The 13,865-nt window shown below is 51.4% G+C and overlaps 1 protein-coding gene across 1 annotated transcript; it reads left to right on the plus strand.

The window, feature by feature from the left end:
- The first annotated feature begins 1,170 nt into the window (after positions 1–1,170).
- OVGP1 (oviductal glycoprotein 1) lies at positions 1,171–11,601 on the plus strand. Its single transcript, XM_023757022.1, has 10 exons — positions 1,171–1,219; positions 2,152–2,356; positions 3,197–3,253; positions 4,837–5,002; positions 5,481–5,605; positions 6,805–6,913; positions 7,005–7,190; positions 8,723–8,839; positions 9,258–9,393; positions 10,857–11,601. The coding sequence occupies exons 1-10, from the start codon at positions 1,171–1,173 to the stop codon at positions 11,342–11,344; spliced, it is 1,638 nt and encodes a 545-aa protein (XP_023612790.1). The 3' UTR covers positions 11,345–11,601.
- Positions 11,602–13,865: the final 2,264 nt, after the last annotated feature.

Here is a 13,865-nt window from a genome sequence, read left to right on the forward strand (position 1 = left end):
TATGCCCTTCATTGTTTTTATTCCGTGATATCCAAGCAAACTGCTGATAGAAAAGTTGCTCCTCCTGGTTTCTTCATACTGGAAGTGAAGCAGATCCAACTGTTAGTCGTCGTCACTTTTCTGTGGCATTGACTGTGTTGACATCTGGTTAGTACCTTGGTGACATGTGGGTTAGTGGGGAGTGACAGTCTGTGAGCACGGACACCGCATTCTCCCCATTGGCTCATCTACTGGCTCAGACACTGTGGATACAGACAATCAGGTTTTGTCTTGAGAAATCGAAGCATCTCGAACATTGGGTCTACTTCACTGCGTGGCTGCCACCAGTGGCTACCGAGCGATGTTCCTGTTCGTACCAACCTCTGCCCTCTCCTGACCAAGATGCTTCATGTCAGCTGATGTGTATCATCAGGTGTGAACTGTTATTCTTCCAACAAAGTGCAGAGTGAGCTACTGTATTGTGTTCCCTCCAACCATGTATATCACCTGCCTGATGAGTGTCAGCAGTTGAGTGTGAGAACCTTGCTTCACTGGGTAGCTCTTCTGGCCTCCCCAACAACAGCCACCATTCCCCGAGCCCTTATCTACCCAGCACTGACCTAACGCTTTCCAGACATGACCTCTTTCATGCCTCTAAAACCCTATGGAGTAATATGAGCTATCATGTCCATTTTATGAGTGTGGAAGCTGAAGCTCAAAGAGCTAAGTTACTTGCCCAAGATTATAAAACTTCTAATTGGTGACACTGAGATTCAAACTTCGGTCTGCCAGCGTCCCCAGCTGGGACCTTAAAACTTCACATCACTGCCTCCGAGCAGTAATCTTACAACAATGGAATTATTGCTCCCAGGCAGTGTTTCTCCCTCACACTCAGTCCCTGGGGCTGACTACCAGGAAGAGGGGCTGACAGGCCCTGCCCTCCCCCTGGCCATGGTGCCAACCCACTCCTTGTCACTGTCTGATGGAGCTTTGCTTTGTTGGCTCTGAGAGCTGGAGAGGGAGGACAGGCGTGCTGGGGTCACTGTGACTCTGGGCAGCAGCCCATTCATTCATCACTGTCCCTGTTTTGCGTGTGAGCAGCTAGGCCGTCCAGTGCTATCCCACGGTTGTCCCTGGGAAGCTCCTATAAAGGGGCCTGAGCTCTAGCCTCGCAGCTCCCAGACCGTGGACATGGGGAGACTGCTGCTGTGGGTCGGTGAGTGTGTCACTCACCCAGGAGGTGCCAGGCTTCCTCAGTCTGTCAGCCCTCTGGTGCCAGGAGGCAGCCTGGGCCTCCGGGGGCCTGGGTTAGAGAGAGGTGGACGGGACACAGTGAGAGGCCAGAGGGGCCCAGGGAGGAGGGAGGAGGGAGTGGTTGTCAAACCTGGCTGCACATTAAACACTTTTATGTCTGGTTTCCACCTCGGACGAGTGAAATCAGAATCTTGGTAGGGAGGAGCCGGATGCCACTGCTTTTCCATCGGCAGCAGGCTGGGCAGCACTGGCCGGGAGCTGTGGCCGGGACTTCTGAAAGTCCTGGTTGTCCCCGTGCACAGCGTGTGTAGCTACGTGGTGTTCACCAGAGTGAGAAGGAGTTAGGTAGGTCAGCTTAGAGACAAGAAAGAAGTAAATGAACAGCTACGGTGCTGGGCAGGTGGCTGCTCTCGAGGGCTGGAGGGCGTGCTGGGGTGTGTTACTCGCTCTGGGCTATGAGCTCTGGGCGGGCACTGACTTCCTCTGTTTGCTGCAGGGCTGGCTCTTGCGCTGAGACCCCGGGATGAGCCCCCCTCTCCGGAGCCAGGTCGATTCTCTGGCTGAGTCGTGCTCTGCGTTGAGTGTCCCCCGCGTCCTGACCCTGCCCTGGTCCTGTGTCAGGGTCACTGAGCAGCAGAGGATTCTGTCACCTGCTGTTGGTGTCACCGTCTGTGTGCTGGGATCCAGACCCGGAAATCTGCTCTGACCAGGATTTCCCAGGCCATTCTTTTCCTTCTGGGACCTCAGCAGTGGGGGGCGTCCGTGTAGCTTTGGGGTGTATGTCTGTGTGTGTGTGTATGGGGGTGAGGGGTGTGGCAGTGGCCTGGCCTCTCGGGCTGTGTCCACGCTGCTCTGTGGAAGCTGAGCCCCCTCCCCTCCCTCGGTCCCTGTTGACTAATGTTTGCCCTCCCCTGCCAGGCGCTACCCACAAACTGGTGTGTTATTTCACCGACTGGGCACACAATCGACCCGGCCCTGCCTCGGTCTTGCCCAGTGACCTGGACCCTTTTCTCTGCACCCACCTGATATTTGCCTTCGCCTCAATGAATGACAACCAGATGGTGGCTAAGGACCTCCAGGATGAGGAAATCCTCTACCCGGAGTTCAACAAGCTCAAGGAGAGGTGTGTTCACAATGGATGTGGTGGTTGTACTTTCAGATTTTACAGACGGAAGAGAATGAAGACCCCCTTTTTTTTTCGGTTAATCCTCACCCAAGGATATTTTTCCATTGAATATTTTTGAGAGAGTGGAAGGGAGTGGGGGGGAGGGGTAGTGAGAGAGAATGAGAAAGAGAGAGAGAGAGAGAGAGAGAGAGAGAGAGAAACATTGATGTGAGAGAGACACATTGATTAGTGCCTCCCGCAAGGGCCCCAACCGGGGCCAGGGATCGAACCTATAAACCAGGACTCTTCAGTGTATGGGCTGATGCTCTAACCACTGAGCAAGGGCGAGAATGAAGCCTTTTATTATTTGTCAATGTTCCTCCATTCTTCTGGTCTGAGCCTCCCTCAAGCAGGACTCCAGAACTCCCTGAGTTGGGACTGATAAACACCCTGAGCTTTTTCTAGCCCCTGCACCCCCGCCTTTGCCTTTGCAGTGGCTGTTGCCTCTGCCTGGAATGTCCTTCTTGCCCTTCTCGGCCTGGCTACCCCCAACTCTCCCTTTAAGGCCAGTGGGGGAGGATTCCAGGCCTTTATCCTGTTAAAGTGCTTCATCCCAAATGCTTCACAAACACCTGCATTTTCATTGCCTGCAACCCCCAAGTTGTGAACCCCTAAGGGGCTCCCTGGAGGGGGATGCCTGTGGGTGGATTATGCCCCTCTCTTCTACTTTGTTCCCCTTTCCTGTGCTCTGCTCTGCTCCTTCCCTCCTCCTGCCCTTTCACTTTCCCTCCCTCCCACCCCTACTTCCCATTGTTCCGCCAATGAATGCAGCTGCCCACAGACCTCCCCGCATCCTAGGAACCCGGAGCTGAAAACCCTACTGTCCATCGGCGGCTGGAACTTTGGCACATCCAGGTGAAACTTTGCCGTCCCCATCTTCTCTCTGGGCGGGGGCGATGGCAGGTGGGAGGGTGGAGCAGGCTGGTAGGAGCGAGGGCAGGTGGGGAAGCCAGAGGAGCTAATGCAGACGCTCGCCCCAGGTCCTGATCTGGCCCTGGAATCAAGGGCCCCCTGAGCTCTCCACCTGAGTGAGAGACTCAGGGAAGTTCTCACAGGTGATGGGAAAGGGGGTGGGCGAAACGAGGGGCAAAATGGGGTCCTCATAATCGTCCTCCAACCCTTCATAAGAGGCAGGGGTTTTGTCTCACACGGGGGAGCCTTGTTTAGGGCAAGAGGAAGAAACCCCAACCCTCATAGGGCCTGAGTTTGCTCACTTTATAAATGGATATTTACAAATACCCACCTCAAAGGGTTGGTCGGGGTGTGGGGTGTGGGGAGGAAGTAGCGTAAGTGAAATGCCACACGTAGGGCCTTGGCACATGGTGGCCGCTCTGCGAGCCCCTCACCCTCCACGAGGCAGCGTGCAGAGGAAAAACTGCCTTCGTGTTCCCTGAAGGAGCATTTCCCCAATGTCATGGCTGAGGCCAGGGGTAGAGGCCTCCCTGCCTCCTCGCCTGGGAGGAAGGAACCACAGGAGAGGCGACCTGGCCGCCTGGGAGTGCGAGGATGCACCTGTGGGACAGTGGAGGAAGGACTTGGGATGTTGGGTGAGAACTGGCTCCGCCCACCCAGGCCTCCCCTCTCCCTCAGTGGCCACGCCCCTCCCTCTGTGGCCACGCCTCTCCCTCTGTGGCCAGGTTCTGAGCATTGGCCATTGCAGACGCTGGACCAGGAGCTTACACACAAGAGGCCACAGAGTGGTTGTTTGCTTTCCACATTTGCAGAAAAGAGAGCAGGAGTGGGAGGTAAAAGGAACCTGCCCTATTTCATGCAGGTGTCCCTCAGTGATCAGCCGCCAGGAGGTGGCCTGCCTCACCCTGAATCTGGCTGTGTCAATCAATGCACAGAACTAGCCCAGAATTGCTTAAAGTTCAACTCCCATAAATTGGAAGTTTTCCAACAACGGAGAAAAAAGTAGAAAATCATCAAACAGCCAATGAACAGAAGAGCCAAGGGACCAGAACCCCTATCAGAGCCTGGGCCTCTGGCACCACGTTTTGCAGCCCAGGCCCCGGTCAGCTCTGAGATCTCTGTGGAAATGCTGGCCCTTGGCTGGGTCCCTCCCTTACTCGGGCCAGGGAGAGGATGTCCGAGCTAGGACAGGTGGTGGGAATTGAGTTGTTCCCCAGGAGGGCACAGCAGGGGCAGAGTGCCTGGCCCGTGGGCACCGTGTTTTCTGCAGCCGTTGATACTGTGAGCCTGCTTTCCACCCCAGGCCGGCGCTGGTTCTGTGTCTGCCTGAATCCCCATTCCTGGGTACTCAGCCCTGGTGCTGGGAAGGAATTTGAAGACGGTTTGAGATGTTCAAAGACCTGCCTTCCTCTCCTCCAGCCACATCCCTGTGCCCTTCATGGGGACAGGGACCAAGGGACCTTACAGGAAGTCATGGCTCTACAGAGAGAGCTCCTTGCCACCCGCCCCTCCCCGTCTCCCCGCAGGTTCACCACTATGCTGTCCACATCCGCCACCCGGGAAAAGTTCATCAGTTCGGCCATATCCCTCCTGAGGACGCACAACTTCGATGGTCTGGACCTCTGCTTCTTGTACCCTGGGCTGAGAGGCAGCCCCATGTGTGACCGGTGGAATTTCCTCTTCCTAATTCAAGTAAGGCCAGGCCGGCAGCTCCGGAATCTGGAAACCATTCTACTTTGATCATAGGTGGGCTCGTGGCATAGGAGGAGCAGGAGGCCAGGGGCATGGGCAGGAGAGCCGTCAGGGAATGTTCCTTTCCTGCCACCACCCTAGAGGTGTGGGACCAAAGAGCTGCGGGGCAGGTGTCCTGCGGTGGCTCGTGCTCTGTCGTATCCAGCGCTTGCCCCAGGCCTCCCGCCCAGGTGACGCCTTCTCGGGGCAGCGTCCTGGACTCTTGCAGGCAGGCAGTCCGACCCCTTGCTCCGGAGCCTGCCTGCCACCCTCTATGCAATCACTTACCTCTAAAGGGCCTGTGGACAGGGCCTGTGGCTGACTCACCTTTATGCTTCCAGAGCCTGGTCAAGGCTCCGTCTATAAAGGCATCCTGGGTGGTGTCCTCTCTCCCTGACTGTTTGCCTGGTTCTCTGCGTCTCCCTCTCTCACGTCCCAGGAGCTGCTGCTCGCCTTCCAGAAGGAGGCCCAGCTCACCATGTGTCCAAGGCTGCTGCTCTCGGCTGCCGTCTCTGGGGACCCGCAAATCATCCAAACGGCTTACGATGTGCCCCATCTAGGAAGGCGAGTGGGGGCTGCCTCGGGGGGCAGGACATTGAAGGGCAGGAGGCATCTCGCGCTCACACCCCCAGGCCCAGGTGGGGGCAAGGATCGGCTCCATTAGCCCTCGCTTTCTTTAGGCGTCAGAGTGAGGTGATGTGGTACCAGCCCCCCACATCGTCGTGGGGAGCGTCTCTGTGTAGCCCCCTGCTAGGTCTCACAGGAGAGAGTCCCATGAGCCCGGCCTCTGCTGCCCCGGAGGACAGCTGTGGACACTGGCCGTTTGGCAGAGGGCTGGCATTGAGAGGCCGCTGAGTACCAACCACTGACACAGAACCAAGACTGGGCAGGCCCCGTCGGGCCTAGTTTGCAGAGCAGGTTGCACAGCCAGATAAAGAATAGCTCGTAACTCCTTCTGAACGGGCCAGCTCTGGACTGATTTGCTCAGATTTCAAGAATCGAGCATTTACAGAAGGGAAACGGAGGCAGATGCAGAACAAAGAGAGGCTGGGTGCTTCTGTGAGTGGTTACACCAGGGAGTGTGGTTTCAGTGTGAGCAGAAGGGTGGGAGACCCAGGGGGCATGGAGTTTGTGCGTCTTACAGCCAGGCAGGGCTGAGGGGGTCCTGCCTTCCCCAGCTGGGTGACCTTAGGCGAACTGGTTAACCCACCCAGTTTCAGTTTCTCCAGCTTTCAATCGGAGACAGTCACGGTCCTGGGAGTATTGGCCGGATTGAAATGAAATGAGATAAGCCATGTAAACCCTTACACCAGCGACCTGGTAAGGGCTCAATTACACTTGGCCACTAGGACAGCTTTCCGGATGCGGTGGGTTTCAACGTCCCTTGAATTGCAGACGGGCAGAAGCCCTCTCACTGCTGTGGGACGGCACTGCTTTACTCACGTCGGTTTCTGCAGACCTGTTAGTACGTGTGTTTTCTTGTCTGAGTCCTGCCTGTTTCCATGGATACGCTCAGGACGGCATAGGTCCCCAGGCACAGTGGTCCCTACCTAATAGTTTGTTCTAGTGGCAGTATCTTAAGTGGATGGCCCAGTATGGGCAGGCCCATCAGGCAGAAATAGCAGGGAAGCTTGGGTGGCCAATGCACAGCTAGTTAGCTAGTTAGCTAGTTAGTTAGTTAGCTAGTTAGCACAGTGATGATCTGACTTAAACATCTAGCTAGCCCAAACCGTATACACATTTCCTCCTCCTGCCCTGTACAGGCTCCTGGATTTCATCAACGTCTTGACTTTCGACATACATGGGAGCTGGGAAGAGTTCACAGGGCACAACAGCCCCCTGTTCTCTCAGCAAGGAGACCCCAGATCTGTGGTAAGAGAAGGGAAGGTCTCAGAGGCAGCCGGACCTCTGCCCCAGAGCCCAGGCCATAGTAACAGGAGGGTTTGTGATTTCCTACGTGCAGGCGTATGCCATGGATTACTGGCGGAAGCTGGGGGCCCCCTCCGAGAAGCTCCTCGTGGGGTTCCCCACCTATGGGCGGACGTTTCACCTCCTCAAGGACTCTGAGCATTGGTTGCAGGCAGCAGCTGTGGGACCTGCATCCCCAGGGAAGTACACCAGGCAGCCTGGCTTCTTGGCTTACTATGAGGTGACAGGATAGGGACCTCTGTCTATTCGTTAAGGCTCCCCCACCTGCAGTGTGGGCAAGAGTAAGGTCAAGGGGCAAAGGAAGGGCGAGGGCTACAGACAGGATGGAGAGGTAGTTTACTGGGGCAAGGGAAAGCCTCTCTCTGGGGTCGTTTCTTTTTCTTCAGGGAGGTTATTTGAGTCCTTTGTAAGGGATGAGGGGCTAGGTGGAATCTGAATAAAGGGAAACAGATACTTCACTCTTAAAAAGAATCTTAAATGTCATACACGCCAATCCTGACTTACTATACGGTCTAAATATAATTAATATTTGCTATATGTGTAAAATTTCAAACATTTGCATAGTAAAAGAATAGTGTGACCTCCTCTCCCTGCTGCCACTACCACATACCACTCCCCCCACCCCCTGTTTCATTGATTAACCTCTCCTGGCCAATCTTGTTTCATCTCTGCTCCCTGACTCCCTCCCCACTACGAGATTATTTTGAAGCAATTCCAAAAATATCCTCTACTACAGATTCTTCCTTCTCTACCCCAGTTCCACTTCTTTAATCCCGGTCTCAGCAAAGCTTGCTGTTTTGTGGAGGAAAGACCCAAAGACCCAAGGGAATGTAAGACACAAGAGAAGATAATGAGAGGCACAGAGTGTGTGGCTGTAGGATTGGGAAGGGTCTTATGGAGCAGGTAGAGCCCTGATGGGCAGGAATGACAGGGTGGGAAGGACCTCCCAGGCAGAGGACAGGACAGCAGGTACAAGGGTGCCAGAAGGAGACTTACAGCTTTGCCTTAAGTAGTAGTGGCGGGGCCAGTGTCTCTCCAATCTTTGCTCTGTGCTGACCTGCTGGAATGTTTTCCTGCGAATCCAATGAAGCCGAGTGATGAATGGTAGCACAGTGAAATAATGTTCTTGAAGGGCATTATGGGTCAAAGAGCTCTTGATAGAACTTTCAAAGAACAACAACAACAAAAAAGACTTAGTCATTAACTTCTGCAGCCCAGCTTGAACGCTTCTGCTTGCTGGAAACCCAGCTGACATGCAGATGCTGGATTGATTGCAACAACCGACTTCTCTTTGCCTTTTGAGAACTTTAAACTCATCAGAGGTTCAAAGGCTAGTTTGATAACTATCTAGTTGGGGTACTTTATGCCCATTTCTAATGAACAGAGGAGAAACTTGTTCATGAAAACTCTTTAGAAACATACAGGTTTGGTCAAGGGTCAGGTGTGCTACTGTTGGTACGTTGGTGTTGACATTATTCACCAAACCCAGGTTGGGTTTCTTAAGGAAGTCATCCACCTTGGTTCTCTTTCTATCGTTCCCATCATGGACACTAGAGGAAGGAATGTGTAATAGCAGGAACTTACTCAGAATAGATGGGAGGTCCTTCGTGAATGGCTTCCCCACACCCTCTTGGGTCTACCTTTTTCTCACCCCCTGGTGAGGAATTCTTTATTCCTGGGCAAGGAACAGTGTGTCTGCTGGTGCTTCTCTCCATGGCCCTTCACAGAACTAACCTGCGACCCCCCTGGCAGATTTGCTCCTTTCTCCAGGGAGCGAAGAAGTGCTGGATTGAACATCAGCGTGTCCCTTATGCCTACAAGGGGGAGGAGTGGGTCGGCTATGATGACGCCATCAGCTTCAGACACAAGGTGAGGCCTTGGTTCTTTCTTGATCCAGCATATAGTTTCCCTCTGGCTGCCACGAGGCCCTTGTCTGTGCTGTGTGTGTGTGTGTGTGTGTGTGTGTGTGCGTGTGTGCGTGCACACACGCGTGCACTGGGTGGAGGATGAAAATGTGAGGGTAGCGATGTTGGGTGAGTTTTAGGCATACCTGATCTAAATGGGGTTTCCTAATTCCATCTAACCCAACCCTCTTATTTTGAAGAGAAGAAATCTCAGTTTTTCAAGATCCCATAGCTAATAAGTGGTAGAGGCTAGGTTCAAATACAGGTTATCCTCCTACCCATCCTGCTGTATTGCCTCCTGGGAGTCCATCTTCTGTTTTTTGCCATTGTGCTCAATCTGGAGGGCGGCCAGTATAGCAGGTTGACTGACTACTCCTTTGCAGGCATCGTTCATAAAGAAAGAGCACTATGGGGGGGCCATGGTATGGACATTGGACCTGGACGACGTCAGGGGCACTTTCTGTCGTACTGGCCCTTTCCCCCTTGTCTCTGTGTTAAAGAACCTCCTGTTGCAGGCTGGTGAGTAGCTATGACCTGGAAGCTGGGGTCAGAGGTTGTATAAGCAGGCACTGGGTGGGTCCCTTCTGTTAGATCTAAAGGCTTTGGTAAGGCAACATGACATTGAGAAAAGAGCATGAGCTTTGATTATTCTCAGGCCAATCTGTTTTCTAATCTTGGTTTGGATGTGTGCTCCCCTTGATCGCTCTGAGCTTGGTTTCTCTATCTGTAAGATGGGAATCATCCTTATACTCCTGGCATTATTATAAGAACTGGATGAGATATGGAATGAAATCCGTGCTGGCTCATAGTTAGCACTCAGTATATGTTAGTTTATTTCTCTATTTGTTTTTATCTCCTGCTTTCGTGGCCAAGGGCCAAAAAGGAAATTAGACTTCTTTGGCTGCCTCTTTGATTGTAGAGCCTTCCCTGGCAGTTAGGAGATGGCCTCACATGCTAGAGCTGATGGTTGATAGTCCTCATTTTATGGATAAGGAGCTTAGGGCTCAAAAAGGTACCACAGCTATTCGGGGGTGCAGATGGGACTCCAACCTGATTCTTTTTTTAAAAATATATTTTATTGATTTTTTACAGAGAGGAAGGGAGAGGGATAGAGAGCTAGAAACATCGATGAGAGAGAAACATCTATCAGCTGCCTTCTGCACACCCCCTACTGGGGATATGCCCGCAACCAAGGTACATGCCCTTGACCGGAATCGAACCTGGGACCCTTCAGTCCGCAGGCCGATGCTCTATCCACTGAACCAAACCAGTTAGGGCTCCAACCTGATTCTTTATGATATACTGTCCAGAGCAACTTTCTTTCTTTCTTTTTTAAATAGTTTTTTATTGATTTTTAGAGAGAGAGGAAGGGATAGGGATAGAGAAATGGAAACATCGATGAGCGAGAAACATCATCCATCGGCTACCTCCCGCACACCCCCTACTGGGGATCAAGCCCACAACCTGGGCATGTGCCCTGACCAGGAATCAAACCAGCGACCTCTTGGTTCATGGGTCAATGTGCAACCACTGAGCAACACCAGCCAGGCTAGAGCAGCTTTCTTGACCTCAACGCTGCTCCTGGTGCCTCCTACATTGGGGGACACAGGAGATTTATCCTTGAGGACTCAACAAGTAACGAACTAGGCCATGGGGGCAAGGTCTTGCTGAAGGTGCCGCTAGAGAGGTCAGAGTGAGGGCTCAAGGATAGAGAACTGGCAGGCTCCTTCTTGGGGTCATTCACCAGGAATCTAACAATCCCCTGAGTGCCCATGGGCATCTGGGATCCTGTGAACATGATGGGGTGGGGGAGCAGGGCTTCCAAGTGGTGGGATTTTATCTGTGTCCTCAAGTACGTGCATGGTGGGATCCTCCAATTTTGGATTTGGGGAGTAGCCCTGGAGTGGTGCTAGCCCTGCTAGTAGCTATGGGATGGGAAGGAAGGGGTAGGAGTCTCATCTTTTTCTGATGATTTTCTGTAGAGACCAGTTCAACTCTTTCACCAAAATTTTGGCCCTCATCTGCTATGAATTCTTCAAGCACTGGCGCTGGAGGGCTGACTGTGACCAAGGCACTGCCCACTGTTTCGGGGAGTTTGCTCTCAGGAGGAGAGGGTGTGGCCACTGAGACCCAGAGAAAGACTGAAAATGTGACCACAATCCCCAGAGGTGGGATTGTGACCCCTACAAGGGGAGCTGCATCCTTTGTAAAGCACAGTGTAGTTCTACAAGGGAAGACTGAGACTCCTGGGGAAAAGACCATGACCCCTGTGACCCCTGAACAGATGACTATGACCTCTGGGCACCTTGAGACTGAGACCTCCAGAGTGAAGATCATGGTCCGTGGAAGGAAGGCTGTGGCACCTGCAAAGATGATTATCCCTTCGGGAAAGATGACAGTCACCCCCGATGGGAAGACTGAGACTCTAAGAGGAGAGCATTTGACATCGGAGGTGGACACAGACCCCTGACAGGTTACTTTGCTCTTTAGATAGAAGCTGCCCTCTGACCTGTCATCCAGCTCCCAGGACACTCCTTTGGCCTTGGCGACCCCTTTGTTCCCACTGATGGAAACCATTCTGTCAACCGATGATCCTTTCAACCAGGACTCTCTCTCTAAAGATAGGAAACTCTGCTGTGGATCAAGGAGCCTCCGCTCTGTTGGTGGCGGACGCTGGGGAAAGCCCGTGTCTTTTCTTCCAGGTCGCCTGGCAGAAGCCTCCTGTGCCTAACCCTTCATAAACCATTCATGGGCAAAGCAGGTCCCAAAGCCACAGTGAGCTAATCTCTTCTCTGTTTAATAAACTGGAAGCAAAGAATCCATCCGAGTTCTTTGACGTAATTTCTTTCTTTCTTTCTTTCTTTCTTTCTTTCTTTCTTTCTTTCTTTCTTTCTTTCTTTCTTTCTTTCTTTCTTTCTTCTCTTTCTTTCTTCCTTCCTTCCTTCCTTCCTTCCTTCCTTCCTTCCTTCCTTCCTTCCTTCCTTCCTTCCTTCCTTCCTTCCTTTCTCTCTCTCTCTCTCTCTCTCTCTCTCTCTCTCTCTCTCTCTCTCATTTTCTTAATTGACTTTATTGGGGTGACATTGGTTAGTAAAATCATATAGGCTTCAGAGGTACAATTATATAATACATCATCTGTATATTGTATTGTGTGTTCACCACCCAAATCTGAAGTTACTTTCTTTATTTTTAATCCTCACCTGAGGATATTTTTTCATTGATTTTTAGAGAGAGTGGAAGAGAGAGGGAAAGACAGAGAGACATATTGATGTGAGAGAAGCACATCAATTAGTTGCCTCCTGCAAGTGCCCCGACCAGGGCCCGGACCAGGAGGAGCCTGCAACCGAGGTACATGCCCTTGACAGGAATTGAACCTAGGACCCCTCAGTCCTCAGGCTGGTGCTCTATCCACCGAGCAAAACCGGCTAGGGCTGAAGTCAGTTTCTTGAAATGACCTGTATGACCCAGTTTCAGCTTCTCCTTTCCAAGGTCACTTTCCCCTATTGCCATTTTTGGAAAGTGGGAGTTGTGTCTAGCCCACACTGACGTTTTCCACTGTGGACTATGTGTTTCTCTCTCTCCCCTGAATAACCTCTCACTTCACTTTGGTCAGAACCAGAATCTCTTCTAGAGAAGTTTCCTATAACCCTCAAGGGAGGCTGGGAGAAGGAGAGGGGGAGTTGAATCTTCCAATTATATTCCCTGCTTGGTAAAATCTTAGTTGTCTCTAAAAATATATCTCACCCATTCTTTTCCATGAGGAGCAGTTGAGAGGAAGGCAAAACACTGCATTTTGGGGTGTTAACTGTAGGCTTCTCCTAGGTCTCCCCCATAAACACCAATCCTCACTACACATTGCCATCAACCTATGGGGTGTTTTCCTGGGCATGAAGGACCCTCATACGTTAGTATAGACACAGGACCACTTTCTAGTCCTCCCCTCTAGGAGAGGATGATGCTCAGGGTGGGTGTCATACTTATCACCAATGTTACCATTCTTTTGAAAATGCAGTCTCCAAGTCTTAAAATGAGTCTCAAATTAGAATTCCAGTAGTGACTTACCGAACAGGCTAGAGAGGGAAAGGCTAGAATGAGCCCCGTGGTGTTGGAATCAGAGGTATCAATATGAAGTCATGATTCTAAAAGTGTATACAGATAGGTCAGTAGAAAAATTGATATAGAAATACAGTATGTGTATACATAATTATATTCCTAGCTTGGACCACCGAGAGGGCCTGGAAGCAATGACATTTCAGAAGCAATAAGCTCATCTAATGCTCAGATCTTGACTTCTAAATTTTGTTTCTCAATAAAAGGAACTGGGGATCCTTGCAAAGATAGCTGATTCTTGGGCTGGGGCAGGGAAGGCACAAGAAAAGACTAGAATATCTTACGTTTCCATAAAGTAAGGAAGTACTCAAAAATCAATGAGGCCATGTCAGAGGGATACCAGAGCCACCCTGAAAGAGTTCCAAATGGCCCAAATTGGGACAATTTGCACAACAAAATAATAATAGACTTTAACCCATAGAATAAAGTAAATATCATGGGTTCATACGCTATCGATGAATAACTGAATTTAAAAATGGAGAAGAAGGGACAGCTGCTCCTTAAAATAGAATGTCAGTTAATAAATGTTGAAAAAAGAGTCTAGGGTGTGATAAGCATAACCAATGGACATAAGACACTGGAGGGTAGGGGAGGCCAGGGGAATGTCAAGGGGGAGGGAAAAAAAGGAGACATATGTAATACTCTTTGTAATACTTTAAGCAATAAAACAAAATTTTTAAAAAAAAGAGTCTAGGGTGTGACAAGAGACACAGATGTGGGATGGGAGTCTTAGGAACCACCGGCAAGGTGACGATTTGAGAGATTGACATGGGAGAGGGGCAGGGCGCAGGCTCCGAGGGCATGACTAATGAACAGGTATGGTTGTCTACACCCAGGAAAGTGAGCTGAGAAGAAAATGTTATGAGCTTTCGTCACTTTCTAAT

The sequence above is a fragment of the Myotis lucifugus genome, unplaced genomic scaffold (assembly GCF_000147115.1).
Source record: "Myotis lucifugus unplaced genomic scaffold, Myoluc2.0 scaffold_101, whole genome shotgun sequence".
Classification (NCBI taxonomy): domain Eukaryota; kingdom Metazoa; phylum Chordata; class Mammalia; order Chiroptera; family Vespertilionidae; genus Myotis; species Myotis lucifugus.

Bases quoted from the DNA above. Each gene is read 5' to 3' on its own strand.
- OVGP1 (XM_023757022.1), top strand. From the start codon at position 1,171: ATGGGGAGACTGCTGCTGTGGGTCGGTGAGTGTGTCACTCACCCAGGA. The intron at 5,003-5,480 runs GTAAGGCCAGGC...CTCACGTCCCAG, and splicing joins ATTTCCTCTTCCTAATTCAA to GAGCTGCTGCTCGCCTTCCA. The intron at 7,191-8,722 runs GTGACAGGATAG...CCCCCCTGGCAG, and splicing joins GCTTCTTGGCTTACTATGAG to ATTTGCTCCTTTCTCCAGGG.